Genomic DNA, 18988 nt, shown 5'->3' with positions numbered 1-18988 from the left:
GGCTTATGGGATGGGATGAGAAAAAGGGAATATTTCAAAAGTGTTCCCTTTTCTCATATTTGTTTTGAGGGAAAGAGATGGATGGAATGAGAAAAAGGTGGGATAACAGATCCCAAAATCGTGGATTTGGGGTCGCACTAAAACAATTCAACTGGAACTTGGTATTCTTCTTCGTCTTCCTCCTCCCTCCCACATGCTTCGTCCATTCGACTGGAACTCGGTATTCTTTTTCGTCTTCCTCCTCCCTCCCGCATGCGTTGTCCTCTATCAACTGGAACTTGGTATTCTTCTTCGTCTTCCTCCTCCCTCCTGCATGCCTCGTCCTCTATCGATGTTGGTTTCGCTGATTTCGCAGGCCGCTGCTACTTCGAGCTTTGCTGGTTTTGTAGGGCACTGGTTTTGCTGGTTTCGTAGGCCGCCGTTGCGAAGAGTTGCAGCGGCAACGATCAGGAAATAAAGAATGTGGTAGCTAAGTTGCCCCTACTAGTAATCGAAGGAATAAGGTTGCCACTGCTAAGAGTTGCAATAGCAGTGAAAAGGGAAGAAAAAATAGGGACGACGAATGTGGCAGGAAGTCGGATGAGGGAGGAGAAATAGCAAAGAAAGAATGGAGGGAGAGAGAATGAGAGATCGGAGAGGAGAGAGGTCGTCGCCGCCGCCGCTCCTCTGGTTCGAACGGCGAGGAGAATGAACAATAGATTGAGCTCCAATACTTTGGTCCTTCGGTCCCTTTTACACTTTCCCATCCCATCCCAATAAAACCAAACAATGTAAAATTAAATTTTTATACTTTTCCATCCCACCCAAATCTTCCCACAAACCAAATGGAGCCTTAGTGTTTGTTTGTCATGAGTCTAAATCTACATAACCTATCAAAATTCAGTACACCAAGTTTCCTTTCCTTGACATGTGGGCTCCATGTGTACAAACCACTAGCATGTTCACTCATGACAATGATGCAAGTAATAGATCCCAAGTGGATTGGCATAGCCTTTGTTTTTTATTTTTGCTACAAAGGTGGGTAAATCCATAACTCCTCAACCCCTGGTGGCAAGAGGATTTGATCCCATGTCTCTATTCCAAAGTCAAAGACTGGTTGTGCCTTTTTCGTAATGAAAAATTATCATAGAGCATGAATTGGGTCGATTCAGTTCTAATGCAGAACTGGAGCCTACCTTGAAGTGGTCAATTCCAATGTTGATTTTAGCCTTGGCAGTCTGTTTTAGGATCTACCCATACAACCTATTCTTTCTTTACCCCCCCCTCCCCAAAAAAAAAAAAAAAGAAAAAGAGAGAAAAATGGAACTTATTCAATATAAAATTGATTTTCAATAATAATAAAATTAACTTATCATCATAATTTTAAATTTGTAAAATCACTTAGTTGACTTAATTAATGGTTAGGTAAGATCACAATCTTTTTGTAATAATAAGTACTTGTATTCACATCTTTACATCCTTAAACTATTTTAGAATTTTTTTTTCAGGACAAATTCAGTTTCAAGATTAGTTCAACCAAGATTGATTCTTTGGATCGATTTGGATAAGATAAACCCTTAAACCCTAAAACCATTTTGAAATCGGTTCCATTCCATTATGGGTAGAACCTACCCCTTTTTGCTCACTCCTATGGTTCAATACATACACAATCTATTTATTGTTTCAAATACATGCATGCCACTGGCGCCAATAAACAATGCATGGGAAATGAAGTGGAAACGCCCCCCCAGCAACTGGGGGAGACAACTTTTTTGAAGCTTCCCCAATGCCCTCTATTTCTAATTTTATAGAATTCTTCTATAAATGGTAGTACAAAACACTTGTTCTTTAATTTGTCCAGCCAAACAGGACTTGCATGAGCTAAAGCCAAGAAAACGCCTAGCTGGATTTTTTTTTTTTACTTATTTCAAGTAAACAAAGAAACACAACGGAGCTATTCCAAACACCACCTCCAATCAAGGCTTAAAATCCTCTCTCTCTCTCTCTCTCAGTCTGCGCGTCTGCTCCTTCAGTAGTCCTCCCGTTATATTTATCTACTAATCAATCTCTCAAGTCTCCAAATTCTTCAGTTTCAAACGTACCCACCCCAGTAACCAGCACATTTTCCTTCTTTTTTTTTATCTAATATATAAAGTCTCAACCGCTCAAGCAATACTTCTGCCTTCTGCAGAAGCAATTGAATGCCCATTATATATATAGTATAATATATTAGATAGATTGGAATCAGAGGGAACAATCTCACAAAGTGAAGGAAAGAGAGAGAGGAAGAAATCATGGCGGGAGGAGGGACGACGTTGGAGTTCACGCCAACGTGGGTTGTCGCTTGTGTTTGTACTATTATCGTCGCCATTTCTCTTGCCGTCGAGCGGATTCTTCACTTCACTGGAAAGGCAAAGCCCCAACAAAGCTCTCGCGCTTCCCTATTTCGATTCTGTCTCAGAGACTCTGGTTTCTGTCCTTTTTAATGTTATTTCTGCTGGGGAAGGGATAATAATGACTTGAAATGCGAACAAACACAACCCCATTTGTGTCAGCTCAGTTTCAAGCCTGAAGCTCATTTGCTCTCCTTTTCCTTTCCTTTTGCAGTACTTGAAGAAGAAGAACCAGAAACCTCTCTTTGAAGCCTTGCAGAAAGTAAAAGAAGGTAATAGCTCTTCGTCTCTCTCTGCAATATAATGATAACTCCGATGTAAAGACTCGAAGCATGGACCACTAAAAGGAACTTGACAAACAAAATACCCATCAGAGGAAAATCTGGAATTTTAGCTTTATCGAATCATGGGTTTGGTGTGGTTGCAGAACTGATGCTTTTGGGGTTCATATCTCTTCTGCTGACGGTTTTTCAAGATAGAATTTCTAAATTCTGCATCTCCGAAAGTTTAGCTCACCATATGCTTCCATGTAAGCTGACGAGTGACAGTAAAACGTCATCCACCGCACATTATCAAAGTTTCTTCCTGCCCTTTGTCTCCGGGACTGGCAGGCGCCTCCTCGCCGAAGGATCCAATTCCGATTACTGCACGAAGAAGGTAAAACAATAACAGATTCTTAATGTCATTCAAGCTCAGCATTCTTGCCTTGAAGCTACTAATGAAATTTGCGAAGAAGAAAAATCTATACTCATGTCAACCGTCACAGTTCCATTCCTATGCATACTTCATTGTAAGACATTCGAGAAGGGGGGGGGGGGCAGAAAGGGGAGAAATGTTTAGAATTCTGTGCCTGTTCTGTTCGAAATTCTCTAAGAGCAGTCAATTAAATTCCCCTTGACCTGTGATTTTAGAAGCCAATATGGTTGAACAGTTAATCTAATTCCACACTTGCAGTCCTCATTGCGAGAATGCCATCCATATTTTTTCCCTATGGTGCCAGTCATGATATGCCTTTTCCCTCCTTAGTGAATACATTTTTTGATGCTTGTCTGGTGTGCATATGTTTTGGTTTTCCTTGTCTTTTCCCCAAAAATGTTGTTGAGGCCTTTATGCTTTCTCTCTGTGATGGTTTTTTCACATAGCCACAAAGTGTTTTAACAATCATAGCTAACATTCAAATGAAACTTTTCATCAAAACCCCTTATTATGTCAGAACCAAAGGAACGATTCAACCTTCAACATGTCCAGTCAATCAAGGAAAACTTGAGAATTTGTCTTTGAAAAATTATAGTATGATTCACAAGATGAGCACTGCAAGGCTGCTCAGGTTGCTTTTATATCATGGAGCTAGCAAATCATAAATTTCATATGGCAGATAGTCAACTAAGAAACTAACACCAAATATCTGCCTTGATATGTGTAAAGAGACAGTTGTTCATTTCCCCTCTTTGTGCATGGTGCAAATGAGGTGTGAGAGTTTATCTTTTCCTTTCTTTCGATGGACAGAACATGTATACATTCTCTTACATGACTTTGCTTTGAATTCTTGATTTCATGTCTGCTTTTCAAATAGTGTTTCCTATATTATAGATATATAACTGAAGATTTTGTGTAAAATTGATTTACTTTCAGAACTTGGATGTCTGATTATCTTCTCATTTTCTTTTCAGGGTGAGGTCCCACTTTTATCTATCACTGCATTGCATCATCTTCACACCTTTATCTTTGTATTAGCAATTGTCCACGTGACTTTCTGTGCTCTTACCATTGTTTTTGGAGGAGCAAAGGTAATCAAGTTTAGACTACTCTGTTTTTCTTTTTTCTTTTTTTTTTTTTGTTCATGTTCTTCATTGTTGGATATTGATTTCTCATCTGTGATACAGATACGCCAATGGAAACATTGGGAGGACTCTATTTCAAACGATAAGTCTCATGAAGATGAGGGTAATGCTTAATGGTCAAAACTAGATTTTATCTTATGTTTTCTTTATTCTTTTCCTCTACTTTTCTCCTCCATAGAGCATTTTCAGTTGACACTAACCATTTATCATATACTGCTAAGAATCATGGAAAGAAACACATGGATTTGCACTCCTCTAATATGAACCAGTACTTAGTGCAGTTGTGAAGTCAAAGGTCACTCATGTCCATGAACACGCGTTCATCAAGGATCATTTTCAGGGCATTGGAAAAGACTCAGCTTTTCTAGGTTGGGTGGTAAGTTACCATGTTATTTATGATAAAAGATGTTGACACATTTTATCAAATTGAAGCTTCAAATGAACCCAAAAGTTAATTCTTATCCTAGAGTTTCCTACTTTCTTATTATACATGAATTTGTACTGATTTGTGCAATTCATTGTAAATATTCATCTAACTGTGTGGTCCCTGCTAGTGATGGGTGGAAAATATGACCAACTCTTGCTAGTCTAGCCCAACTTTAGGGCTGGGTTCATCTAGCCCTAGTAGCTTAAGAAACTTGATTGGGATGTTCCTCATCATATGGTATGCAGTACAAAAATTTATTTGTTCTATGCACTTTAGATTATCACTGGTAATTTTGTTTTAATCTATAACAAGAGAGCATGTTAGATTATGGTATAACGGAGCAAAATAAAACATGGAAAAGCCAACTTGAACTTCTGGAATCTGGACATGAATATCAATGTTTGAATGTTGATAGCTCCAAAGTTGGATTAAAGCATTCTTCACTGTTATATAGGTCATCATGAAAAGAAGCAGATCTAATGATTGTAGATTAGTAGTGCATGTAGTTGCAAGAGCATAAAGAAATTTCATCTAATATATCTTCATTTTGGAATGTTCAATCCAAAGATGTTTTAGTTCCTTTCTGTTATATGCAATGTAAAACCAAAAAAAAAAGAAGAAGTGGGGTTCCAGATTGTTTACATCCAAATCCATGGAGTGTTAGAATCCAGCATGCATGTATAATGGTACCCTGCAGTCTGTAACCATGGAGTGGCAAGTGTTTTATCCAAGTTTTCTGATACCTATAATTAAGTTATGGGTCACATATCTTGTCATTGATATCATTACATTTGCAGGTTCTTCTTGATCCTACCTTGTGTAATTTCTGAGTTTGTCTTGAGAATATGTTATTATGGATTTTACTTATAATATCTATTATATCTAATGGGCAATTAACCATTGTTTGAATGCAATGTTTATTGTGCTTCATTCAGCATTCTTTTTTCAAGCAATTTTATGGATCGGTGACCAAATCAGATTACATCACACTGCGGTTGGGTTTCATTATGGTAGGCTCTAAGTTCCATGTGATGGTTAAATATCAAGATTTTATTTCTTTTTAGAAAAAAAATACTTTTTCATTTCCCCCTTTCTAATTTGAATTATTTCTGTTTCAGACTCATTGCAGGGGGAACCCACGGTTTAATTTTCACAAGTACATGATTCGTGCCCTTGAAGCTGATTTTAAAAGAGTTGTTGGCATAAGGTAACTGATATCTTGGACTGGGATGATTTGCTAAAGGCTGAAATTGCAGTTATAGTTGTATTTGTTAATTTGCATATTAAAATTTTCTTTTAAATCTTTAGGTGAAAGTTCTTCCCTGGCTCAAAAACCCTTCATTTTCTTGTTTGCTTATATGGTTCTAACCATTCTCATTTATTTCACTGCAGTTGGTATCTTTGGTTATTTGTGGTCATTTTTTTATTGCTGAATGTTGATGGTAAGATACACTCTTTAAGTTCGTGATGACAATTCCAATTTTTCATATGCAGTATACAGTCAATTGTATTTCCCTTTTTATCCTTTTTTTTTTCATTTAATACCTTTTGAGCTTCTATGACAACTTTCATGGAGATTCTTTGTAGTCCAATGTCTAATACAGTGTTTTAAAAAGCAACCCTGGAACAGAACCATTTTTGGCTTTGTGTCAACGGTTCAATAGTCTGGGTCAAATGGGTCAGCCCATAATGCCATAAAGCAGGTAATAGATAAAAATGTATAGAAAAAGAAAATTACAGAAATTCGCAAAAAAAAGTTGGGCATATCTCTAATATTATATATTTATCATATGGAACAAAATTAAGTGTGATAAATATTACTATTAGTGATGAAAATGGCTAGAAATACTAAAAAACAGAATAAAAAATTAATGTCTAACTCATGACTTGCTGACTAGGTCAAACGGGTAAGCAATTCAACTGGCCAGGTCACCAAGTCAATGTTTGTTTTTGCCAGAAAATGGTAATAGGGTGAAAGAGACTGGGAAACATGATGTGACCAGGTCATAGGTCAGCCAGTTCAACCATGGATTGAAAAACATTGGTCTAATCTAATAAAATGTGTAGATACTCTTGGATGTGGGTTGCAGTTGATTTTGTTTCTCAACTCAAACGGGGGAAGTGGCATAAATTCTACAATTTTATAACTTGAATTTTTTTATAGTAATGAAGATCCATTAAGAGAAAATAAGATATAAAAAGCTACATTTAAGGTTGCAAGAGATCACCAAGTTGAAAGAGAGATATAGACAAGAAAAAGCTACCCCACCCATGGTTCAAAGTATTGATACACTTTGATACAGGGGTGTATGAGTGTACCAATACTTTGAACCTTGTGCTTCTTTTTTTTTTCAAAATTTCACAGGGGGACATTTTTATGTTATTTACTTATTAAAATAGGCATGCCATTGATCAAAAGATATGATACAATATGCCCGATGCGTGGTGTATCATATCAATACTTTGAACCTTGCCCCTACCAACAAAATGCCCAATACCCACCGAGATAATAGTAAGAAAATAATAGACATCAAATCTCCTCCCCTGATCAACTTCTTAGATAAACCAAAAAAACTTTGTAACACGGCTCTCCAAACCAGACATTGCACTCTACTTCAAAAATTATATTGAACCTGAAAATCTCGCAATATCATATTCCTCTTTCAAGTTTCAAATATCAATTTCGGCAACATCCAAACAAAACAAATCCTCATGAACTCTTACAAACTCCCAACTGCATGCTCTTTCACCCCTTCAAAAACCTCAAACAACCCAATGAAACTTAATTTTGGGCTACATAAAGGAATCTGTAGGAGCAAATTTAGAACTTTTACTCCTTTTCCTCTCTTCTAATTTCCTAAGCACTTATTCTATCATGTTCTTCCCCTCCCAAGGAGAACAAACATAATTTTTTGCCTATCTCAACTTCTTTATTTATCACATTATTAAAATCTACCATCTCATTAACCTTGTAAACTTCATCCACTAGGACAACATCTTCTCCTGCTACTTCCTATGCTATTCCCTCTAATTGATTTTCATTCTCATCATCAGAACCTGCCAATGATTCATCCGATTTTCTGCAATTGGCTGTGTTCTATTACTTGGACTTCTGAGAATCCTTTACCAATACTGAGCTCTTGATATTCTCCCTAGAAGGATCTGAAAGACCAGCAGAAGCAGGCATAACCGTTTTTTGCCTAATATTAATATCATTCTGTAAAACCATCTCTCTTATTACTCTTCACCAGAATTGATTTGCAACCAATATTAATATCTAAATTATTATTCTTAGAAGAAATCATCAGCTCTTTAAACATGTTCCCTGAATCTTTTCCAGTGTGATAAATCCTTTCTAGCCTTCCTTTTGTTGACCTCCTAAATTTATTAGGACCAACCCCTAAAATACCAACTTTTAGATGGGAAAAGACTTTTGATATATGAACCAACCTTCAGTTCTGCTGTCTCATGGTTCATCTGAAAGCAGAATTATTCTTACTGGACAATGGAATTATCATCTTGCTAACTTCAGGTTCCAAAAGGAACTCCTTCCCATTGCTACCCAAATCGACCCCCAGCATTCCATCAGAATTTTTACAAAAGCCTCTGGGCTAATATGCACTGTCCCAGAAATTTTACAGGATCAACACCCTCCTCCTTTTGCCTTTCATATCTAATTTTATTGTGAAGGGAGTATCAGTTACTTCAAATATGCTGTGTTATAATTTCATGAACCTGCTTTTGGACTCATGCTATGAACTGCTGCTTCTGTTCCTGATCACTTGCTGAAGATAATAGCTTCTAAAGGATGCTGTATTCTTATTCACATGTGCAGGTTGGCATACATACTTTTGGATAGCATTCATTCCATTTATTGTAAGTGGACATGGCATAACCCCTTTTTCTAGTTTATCTTATACTTGTAATACCCCTTTATGCATGCTGATTTTTTTGAGAGAATATAAAGTAATATTTTATATTATCACTATACTGTGAGCTCAAATTACAAGTATATCATATATGCAGCATGTACAACCAGGAACTATAGATCGGATTTCAAGTGAGGCCCCCAAAAATTAGCTTTACCAAACATAAGATGCTAAAAAAAAAGTATAAAAACTGAAAACTTATCTGACTAGCCAAAAAGATTGCTATTGTCAAAAAACTGACAGTAAGGAATTCTTCTGAAGAGACCCATGACAGATAACCAGGAGTTAATAGAAGTAAACTTGTTGGACCACCTTGTCCAGACCCCACCTCTTCCCTTCAAAAATTCATCCATTCCTTCCACAACCCCCAACAAATTGCATAGGGAACTGTACTCCACAAAAACCCCTTATGCATGCAAATTAAATTCATATCAGTGCTTAATCTGAAATTCTGCATGAATAACTTTTATTTTTCTTGACAAAATGATAAGAGATATTATATTAAAAGATGAAAAGCATTCCTCAAAACATAGATGCAACATGCATGTATAACCTCAGAGAACAGCAACAAAGAAAAACCAGCACCTCACTAGAACCTCATTATATCAAAACAGAAAAATTGTCATCCCATGAATAAACTGTTAAGTTACATTTGATTCTGGTAGTCAAAAAATTTTGCATTTTTTCTTGTTATTGTGGCTAGAATCCAATAGGTTTTGTCTGCAGGCATGCATGAATTTCATGGCTTTTCCCTTTTAATTTCTAACTGAATTTGAACCTGCACAAACCAAATTATGGACATTTATTAGTCTTATACATAAGATTCATTTGCACCAATTCTAGCAACTAGTTTCTTGCTTTGCTCTTCCTTGTACACCACACATGCATCTGCCTTTGGTAGCATATCATTCAAGAACATCATTGGGATCATTAGTTATTTATTTTCCCTTTCCTGTCTGCCTTCCTGCTACTGCCTTAGCCTTTTACCGGGATATTTTTATTATAAGAACACCATTCTCCAAAATCGATAAAAAGAATAAAAACCACTAACCAGATTTAGGAATTTACTGTGTAACTTTACATTTTGGAGGAATGCCCACTTCTGCTTTTCACCTTTAGATATCTAACAGCAGGGTAACCTAATAAAAAAAGCCATTATCTGATGTTGGTCCAGCTATCTGGGGTCTTCTGACTTTGTGGGTGGTGGACTGGGTATGGACCTTTTTTGGTAAAAGGATACGGACCTAAGCTTTGATATTTTTTGTACGAAGTGGCTGCTGCCTAACTCAAGCTCACATTCCAATGGTTGTCAGCCTGAGGTTTTACCATTAGACCAATTAGTGCCCCTAACATTGTGTAACTGGGTTTTGGTCAATTTAGGAAGAGAGGAACAACAGAATATTCCATGATAAAGGGTGAACAAAGAGGTGAGGAAAGAGAAAAAAGAGGAGCAAGAAAGAAGATCAAGGGAGAAGCAGCCCAAATACAGAATCAAAAGAAGAAGAATTGAGAGAGAATACAAGAATCAAGGGAAGCTGTAAATCACTACAATTATGTCGGAATTGTGGAGAAAGATTGCACATTCCATTGGCTTCTATGTGGAATGTGACTCCTTTCTCCTCCAAAAGTTTGGAGTGGACAAAATCCAAGATTTGATCACTATGCGTAGGTTTGCTAGAGAGAAAAGGATAAAGTGATTCTTAATGCCCCTTTTAGCATGCCCCCTTTATTCCATTATTAATGAAATCTGTGGTACCCAGTGATTGAGAGATTTACAAAGAGACTTGCGAATTGAAAGAGAAATTACATTTGTTTGGGAGGTAGGATAACCTTGATAAAGTCGATGTTGGCTAACTTACCAGTGGATTTCCTATCTACCTTTAGGATACCGGTGAAAGTAGCAAACCAGGTAGAGAAGATTATGAGGGACTTCCTTTGGGAATCAGGAAACACCAAAAGAGACCACCTAGTGAAGTGGGAGGTGGTTTTTAGAAGTAGAGATGAAGGGGGACTAGGAATAGGAAATCTTAGGCTAAGAAATACAGCATTATTGGGGAAATGGTTGTGGAGATTGCCTTTGGAACAGGATAGACTTTGGCATAGAGTGATTATTAGCATTCATGGATTGGCAAACAATGGTTGGGATGCAGGAGTTGACCCAAGGTTTTCCCGGTGCTCTCCCTGGAAATCTATTCATGGTATTTTACCTTCATTCCTTCCTTATGTCAAATTTGATGCTTGTGCAGGAAATAAGGTCTTATTTTGGGAAGATGCTTGGGTTGGAGACACTCCCCTTAATGAAAGGTTCCCTTTTATTTATTCACTATCTGAAAATAAAAGAAAAGTGATCTCTTCGGTCTTTACTGATAACTCTTGGGACTTGGGTTTGAGGAGAGGCCTAAGGGAGTCAGAAATGACAATGGTGGATGAATTAATTAAACTTCTAGGGTCAACTTACCTAGATCAATCTTGTGTGGATAGTAGAATTTGGAAACCTTCCCCTTCTGGTGTGTTCACTTGCTCTTCGTTTTTTGATATCCTCATTCAATCATCAAACCCTGTAAGGAGCTTTCCTTCAAAGGAGATTTGGTGTCAGCCTATACCCCCAAAAGTTCAGGCTTTTTGTTGGGAGGTGGTTATCCAAAAAATCAATACTCTAGATTTGTTGCAAAGAAAAAGGCCAAATGTTTGCCTATCACCCCATGTTTGTAGCCTCTGCTTGGGATCTGGTGAGACGATCACACACCTATTGATTTCTTGTCCATTTGTATGCTTTATTTGGACTTAGTTCTCTTCTATCTTTGGTTGTAGGTGGACACCTCCCCCAGATGTGGCAAGCCTTTTTGACCCAAGCTTTTTCAGGCAACCAAAGAGGCGTAGAAGATTAATGTGGAGAGCCACGAACAACTATCTTATGGTCAGTTTGGGAAGAAAGGAATAATAGAATCTTTAAAGGCATGGAGAAGTCCAAGGAGGCAATTGTAGAAAGGATAATTATTATGACTATTCATCGGTTGAAAACTTTGGATTTGTTTAAAGACTTCTCAGCTGAAGACATTTACAGGAATTGGGAAGTGGTAGCTTCTACAACTTCCATGAAACCTATTGTGCAAGAATTGTGGTCCCCACCAACACAACAAAGAGAAATTGATTATTGATGGGAGTTCAAGAGGTAACCCAGGCCCTTCAGGTATAGGAGGAGCTTTCAGAGATGAAAATGGCAGAATTGTGGCTTTGTTTTCAGGACCAATAGGAGTGGGGGACTCATTGAGAGCGGAGGTGATGGCCTTGCTTCAAGGTGTAAGATATGCAAAACAGTTGGGGTTACACCAAATTGAGATTGAGGGAGACTCTAAATTGTTGATTGAGTGGCTGCAATCTGGTAAGTTGGGAGCCTGGATTTATAGACAGCCCATAAGGGAAATCTACAATACACAAGGGAGATCGGTGCATGCTTCAAATGGACAAGGAGATCAGCTAATTGTTTAGCTGACACGTTGGCTAAACAAGGGACTGTGAGGGAGAGTATGTTCTGGGCAGTTTTGTAAGAAAGATAACTGGGGCTCAACACCTACTTAGGGGTTGACAGCTCTACTTAAATCTGGAAAGTTATTTAATGAAGTTAACGTTTCCAATAAAAAAAATCTGTGGTTATTGATCAAAAACAAAAAAAAAGCCCCCTTTAGCATGCTCATCTTTAAACCAAATCCCATCTTTTCTGAAGAGTTGAAGATCTCATTCTTTTGTCTCCTCCACAAGATGGATGCAGGGAAGAATTTTGAGTTGCTTTGCTAGAGAGAAAAGGATGTTAAAATGATTCTTAGTGCCTCCTTCAGCATCCTCATCTTTAAACCAAGTCCCATCTTTTTCGAAGAGCCTGAAGATTTCATTCCTTTGTCTCCTCCACAGGATAGATGCAGGGAAGAATTTTGAGTTGCTTTCCCTTCAATGTGGCCATAGAATTCCAGATTTCTATGCCCTATCCCCAATACTTCTCTTTTACTATTTTGAAAATTTCTTTTACTATTTTGTTCTCAATTGATAACTCAACTTAAATGCCAATGATTTGACTTTTAGGTTTTTTGCATTTTTAAGGTGTATTTTATTAAATTATTTTTTTTGAAAGTTAAAAAGAAAATTTTATTAAAAATAAAAGACCAGGTCAAATATAAGCACCTTCTAGGTGTTAAGATAACACCTATCCAACATACTGCAAAAACAAGATCAAGAGCACAAAAATATGAGGGTACAAAGTGAAGCCCCCGAACACAGCATCTTAACCATCTTCAAACAGATCATCTTGCTCAGCTCAATCCTTCTCCCATACCACCGATTTCTCTCCCTTAACCCCCTAACATTTCCAACTCAACAGATTCATCCTCATCCCTCCTCTCAACTTGGCTACATTTCAAAACACTGCAATAACCCTTCTGCCTAGACTTGGTCCTCCTTCCCCCTGCCCCCTCTTGACTTGGTTACATTTCAAAACACTATAATCACTCTTCTACTGTGGCTTGGTCCTCCTCCCCCCTCTCGACTTGGCTTCATTTCAAAATGTTGCAATCACTCTTCTGCTTTGACTTGGACCTCCTCCCCCTCCCCCCGGGCTACAATTCAAAACGTTGCAAATAGAACTCTTCTGCTGTGGCTTGGACCCCTCCTCCCTCTTGACTTGGCTGTGATTAGGGCTGTTCACGGGTCGGGTTGGGTCGGTTTACTGGCGTTTTTCCAACCAACCCGACCTGGTCGGTTTACCTAGAAATGAAACCGAAACCGACCCAATACTAAGTAAAACCGACCTGGTCGGTTTGAATCGGTTTGGGTCGGTTTTGTGAATGATTCTCTCAGTGTGAACGGTAAAGGATTCAAGTCTAAGAAAGCAAAGGCTGGATGCCTAGAAATTAAAAATGATTTGATGGATTAAAACTGATATTTTATATATCAGAAATTTTATATATAATATGTATATTTCTGAAATAAAGCTGAAGTATATATATATATATTATATATAAGTCGGTTTGGGTCGGTGATGAAGAAAAACCGGCCAACTCGGGTTCATTCCAGCTTTTTTCTTTTTTTCTTCCTTCTCATTTTTTGCTTCTCCCTCCTTTTTTATTTTTTCAAATTGTTCAAAAGCAATTCTGGCGAAAATGAGAAGAAAGAAAAAAAAGAAAAAATAGCCCCCAAGAAAAATAGCCCTAGAGATTTTCCTACTATAACATCTTGGTCAGCTATCTTACTCAGCTCCAACTTCCTTTTTTCTATTACCTCATCCCTTCCTTTCTCAGGCTCCCCCTCTGCTTCCTTTTCTCCAACCGCCTCTCCTGAACCTACAGTTTCAAACCCCGTCTCTGCTAACAGCTCCTTCTGCCTCACCCCTGTCTCCTGGCCTAACCCTGAGATCCTCCTATTATAAACCTTATTTTGCAAACTACTGTCCTCTGTTTCCCCCTGCTGCTTCCTCTTCCTCTCACTTGTATTTTATTAAATTATGCTGAAGCTATACAATGGAATCTGTTAACAAATAATATAGGAGACTCTACATTCTAAGAACAACCCTCAAAGCCACAGAAGAAGAGTGATTTGCAATGTTTTGAATTGCAAATAGCCCTAATCACCTCCATGATAACACCTTCCATCTTTTTTTTATTAAATTAGAATGTGTGATAAGTTCCAAAACCTTTCATTTCAAACACACCACATTGGGCCCAGTAGCCTTGAAAGCACCACACTTGGCCACATTAGCCTAGAACCTACCATTTCAAATAGAATCTATACTCCATGATTTGGTGCCTTCGTTTCATTTGGCCTCCTTGCTTTATTAGTCTAACTGGTGATGGTATTAACCCAGGCTTCTCAAATCATTCCATTTGCATGATCTTTTGTTCTTTTCTCAGTCCCTTTAATGGCCTTTAGGTGAAGGGGACAATTTCCATTATTGATGATTCTAGAACAAAATGAGATAATGCAATATTTCATTTTGTACTCCCATCTGACAGCAATTCCATCTGCCAAGAGTCCTAACTGCAGCAGAGAGTGAGAGTCATTGCATCAGAGCCTAAGATCATTTTTCACATACTAAGTGATTCCCTTGGGTGATTCTATTTTCACGTCAAACTTGTGCTTGGAAAGGAGGCTTTTTGTTCCGGGCTTTTGATATCTAACCCATATTTTGCATCTTGTGTATACTGAATGACATCTCTGAACTGCAGATTTAGAGACTTTGTAGGATAAAGAACCTACCAAGGGGACTTCTGTTCTGTTCCATATACTATCTTCTTTGGTGGGGTTGTTTAACTCTTACATATGCATAATGTTCTTTGACTTGTGAGCAGTGAAAAATTACTGAATAAGTTGGGGTGAGGAGATTGCATTTTCAACCATTTGGGGAGGGGGTCCAAGGTTTCAAGATCTCAACAAAGGTACTGAAAAATGGATTTAAAGAAAGGGTGAAGGGAGCAAGGATTGAAGAGATCACCAGAAACTATTCTTGGTGGTACGTCAAATGTTTGCAAATGGTAGCAACTTGCAACAATCCTTAGTTTAACTTCTGGGAGCATGTTTGGGTGGGCAGTGAATCACTAAGGACACAATTCCGTTCTCTTTATGTCCTTTCCAACCGTTGGGAGGAACCCTTTTTTGCTTTGACTCTGTCTAATCAAAATGTTGGGTTTAGTTGGGATTTGAGTTTCAGAAGAGGGCTTGATGGCTTTGAAATGAATAATGTCATTATCTTGCTGCAAAACTTGGAAGGGGTGTGTCTGGAAGTTGGTAAAAGGGATAGGAGAATTTGGACCACTTCTCTTGTGGCTCCTTTTTCTTAGCCCTTATTCAACTGAGCTAAAGCCAGAGGTCTTCCTTTCCCTCTAGGGAGATTTGGAGTTGTCCTATTCTGTCAAGGGTGGGTGGTCTGTATTGGGAAATGTATTTGGAAAAAAATTAATACTTGTGAGCTACTGCAAAGAAAAAGACCTAGTTGGTGTCTATCCCCACACCAGTGCTCCCTTTGCAAAGCTAATGGTGAGAATTGTTATCACTTATTAAGAATGCTATGGAGAGGGGAAGAATTCTCTAGGGCCTATTTGTTTGGGTGTAGGTGGAATCCTCTACCTAATGTACCAAGCCTATTTGCTTCTACTCTCCTAAGCTGGTCAAAGAAGAGGGGAAGAATGCTATGGAGATGCACAAGGGCAGTGGTATGTTGGACAATTTGGGAGGAGAGGAACCAAAGAATATTTCTTGAAAAAGAACGAAGCAGATGAGCTACCATCGAAGATATTACCATTAAGGTAGTTCACTGGGTTAAGTCACTGAATCTTTTTAAGGATGCTCCCAGCATTGCGGTGATGAGAAAGTGGAAAGAGGTAGCTGATACTGCTCCAGATAAGGAAGTGGTCAGGCCTTTTTGGTCTCCACCCACTGGAGAGGTTTTATTAAGCTCAACTTTGATGGTAGCAGTGAAGGCAATCCAAGCCCATTTGGCATAGGTGGAGTGTTCAGGAATGAGGGCAGAAATATTATTACACTATACTTGGGTCTAATTGGAGTCGTGGACTTGTTAAGGGCTGAAATCATTGCTGTTATGGAAGGGATTCAAAAGGCTAAAGAGCCGAATATCAAAAAGTTGTTAATTGAAGGTGATTTCATGCTTGTAATTAGCTGGCTCCAAAAAGAGGAGGATGGTTGGTGGTGTTACATATATGAGAAGAGGAAAGCTGTTAAATTGCTACAAGGGGTAGAGGTGATTTGTAATTGGATCAGAAGAGATGTTAATGCCTTTGCTGATTCGTTTGCTAAACAATGGATGGGAAGGAATAATTTATTTTGGGCTGTGTTGTAAGTTTATTTTCTGTTGGGGAGGGCTAGGAGTTTTTATCCCTTCCCTTTCTTTTTCTCAAGTTATTCCTTTCAGGGTAAATTTGCACTCTGGTTTACTTTTGCCTGTGTTTGGCAACATAACATTTATGCATTGACAAATGACAGGAAACACATTTTCCAATGCATGTTTACATTGATAATAAGATGCAAAAGTACATCAATAAAAAAGAAGTAAATTTGCATACAAGTGGGCTTTTGATAAAAAAGGCATATGCTTTATTGGGATTCATGTTTGCATCCATTACAGCTAAAAGTCTGTTTGGTAAGAAGGTAAATTTGTCAGTGCAAAACTAACCCAACTTTGCAATTTATATGAACCATTTTACACACTACATATTTGCATCCACACTTATTTGCATCGTTTCCAAATGCAACCTTAAGGAAATTGGTTCTGTTCTTGATAAAAAAATGGCAAAGAGACTTGTTTCACTGTCTTCTTTCTTAATTTATTAGGTATTTTGGAGCATGATTTCATGCATTATATATATGGTATATCATGCAAAAGTGCATCAACCTGTCATTTATGTGATTAGCTGGTAAATTTGCTTAGGCATGCCAAAATATGGGTTAAAAATCTTAGCATTTCTATGATCTGTTTCTGCAGCTTTTACTTGCTGTGGGCACGAAGCTGGAGCATGTGATAGCCCAGTTGGCACATGAGGTTGCTGAGAAACATGTAGCAGTAGAAGGAGAATTGATTGTTCAACCATCAGATGATCACTTCTGGTTCCATCGGCCCCAGATTGTTCTGTTTTTAATTCATATAATTCTCTTCCAGAATGCCTTTGAGATTGCATTTTTCTTCTGGATATGGGTAAGCAATTCTAAGAACTTTCATGGTATCTTTGTTAATTGTGAATTTGAGATGTATAGAAACTAATTCTTCCATCAATTGTAGGTTCAATATGGCTTTGACTCCTGCATCATGGGACAAGTCAGCTACATTATCCCGAGACTGGTTATAGGGTAAAGTAATCTCCTTTGTTCCTTTGCATTTCTAACCCAATCATGTGGGTCTCTATGGTTGAGAATAAATGATGCACTGGATCTGATATAATTTTTTTAGAAGTGGTTGATTTAGAATACATGGATGCACTGAGTCTAATATATTTGGCTATGATGCCATTTTGCGTTATTTTCTTTAGGGTGTTCATCCAGGTATTATGCAGTTACAGCACGCTGCCACTTTATGCCATTGTCACTCAGGTAAGTTGCAGTTGCATTCAAATTCATCTTATTTGACTGAAAGTTCCAGACTAACACCAACTTTTTCCCCCCGAAGATGGGAAGTTCATTTAAGAAGAGTATATTCGATGAGCATGTGCAAGAAGGCCTTGTTGGCTGGGCTCGTAATGCAAAAAAGAAAAAGGGTGCAAAAGCAGATGCTAAAGGCTCTATTGCGGGAATCCAGTTGGGGGAGAAGGTAAGGCAGAGAGAATCTGCAATGGAAGAAGGGAAGGCAGTGATTGAGTCCTCAAGTATCTCAGAGTCAGAAGGGCCCAAATGAAACAGCCCCATCAGCAGCAGACACAGAACATGTCACAAGAGTTGGTTCCCTAATCTCAATCTACTGTAGTTTTTCAGGTCAAATAGAGGGTTCTTTAGTTCAGACAAGCCTCATAGCTTGTAGCTTCTCTCTATATAATATATTTTCTTCCATAAACACAAATGATTTATGTAACATATTTTGAACATCTAAGCTATTGAAAGCAAATATCTGATTGCAGTAGTGTTATCTAGTTCAGTATCGTGATTTGAATAAATTTTCATTATCACGATGCACAATATGCATGCTGGGCCCGACTATGGCATCTGGAAAACGAATCGGGATCTGCTCCTCACACCGACCTCACAGCCACATCCCACTGTGTATTGGCAACATCTCATGAAATATAAGTGGGAGAGATGTTCCCGATGTGGGGCCAGGACAGGCTGTGAGGAGCAGATCCGGATTCCTATAAAACTGATAATTGATAACCAATCAACTGGTTATCATTCAAATTCATCAGGAAACAGAAATCATGCAATTTCAAAACTCAATGTTGGTCCTTGCTATATAAGCGAATATGGATTCAATTTTCAAAACCAAAGGAGATGTGTACCCAGGCAGTCGATAAAAAATCCACAAATTGAAATATGATATTGATGCTGTCTGTGCTGAGGTAGAAGAGCAGCAGATGAATTTGTGTGGGCTGAGCTGGGTGCGATTACTTGATAGAAGATCAGAAGCCCTGATGTGGTTGACTTCTGAGGTAGAGCACTCCAACAGTCCAGTCAGTAAGCAGATGAGTAATGAGTTGGTCAGCTAAGCCTAACTAATTAAGACGAGCTGGTCCCAACCGAACAAGTGAGTTTAGAAAACAGACAGTTAGAATGCAAGAGTGTTGGGGATTATACCTTGGGTGGTGTGCTCTTAAATACTTGTTGGGGAATGTCGTCGTGAGCGCAACAGGTGTTGGCCTTTGAGGCGGCCACTGGTCGAGTTATTAGGGATGTGAGCCAGCAGATGCCATGGGACGAGGAATTCGGGGGGCAGTGTTC

The 18988-nt window shown here is 38.3% G+C and overlaps 1 protein-coding gene across 1 annotated transcript; it reads left to right on the top strand.

Moving 5' to 3' along the window:
- The first annotated feature begins 1843 nt into the window (after positions 1–1843).
- On the top strand, positions 1844–18161 carry LOC148873539 (MLO-like protein 1). Its single transcript, XM_088960743.1, has 14 exons — positions 1844–2390; positions 2587–2644; positions 2800–3029; positions 4043–4159; positions 4256–4316; positions 4495–4589; positions 5576–5650; positions 5759–5847; positions 6033–6082; positions 8476–8516; positions 17052–17261; positions 17346–17413; positions 17593–17653; positions 17730–18161. The coding sequence occupies exons 1-14, from the start codon at positions 2274–2276 to the stop codon at positions 17952–17954; spliced, it is 1497 nt and encodes a 498-aa protein (XP_088816869.1). The 5' UTR covers positions 1844–2273; the 3' UTR covers positions 17955–18161.
- The last annotated feature ends 827 nt before the right edge of the window (positions 18162–18988 follow it).

This window comes from Nelumbo lutea, chromosome 1, assembly GCF_056320005.1.
Source record: "Nelumbo lutea isolate HS-2025 chromosome 1, American lotus-T2T, whole genome shotgun sequence".
In the NCBI taxonomy this organism is placed as follows: domain Eukaryota; kingdom Viridiplantae; phylum Streptophyta; class Magnoliopsida; order Proteales; family Nelumbonaceae; genus Nelumbo; species Nelumbo lutea.
This window is presented reverse-complemented; position numbering and strand designations above follow the sequence as displayed.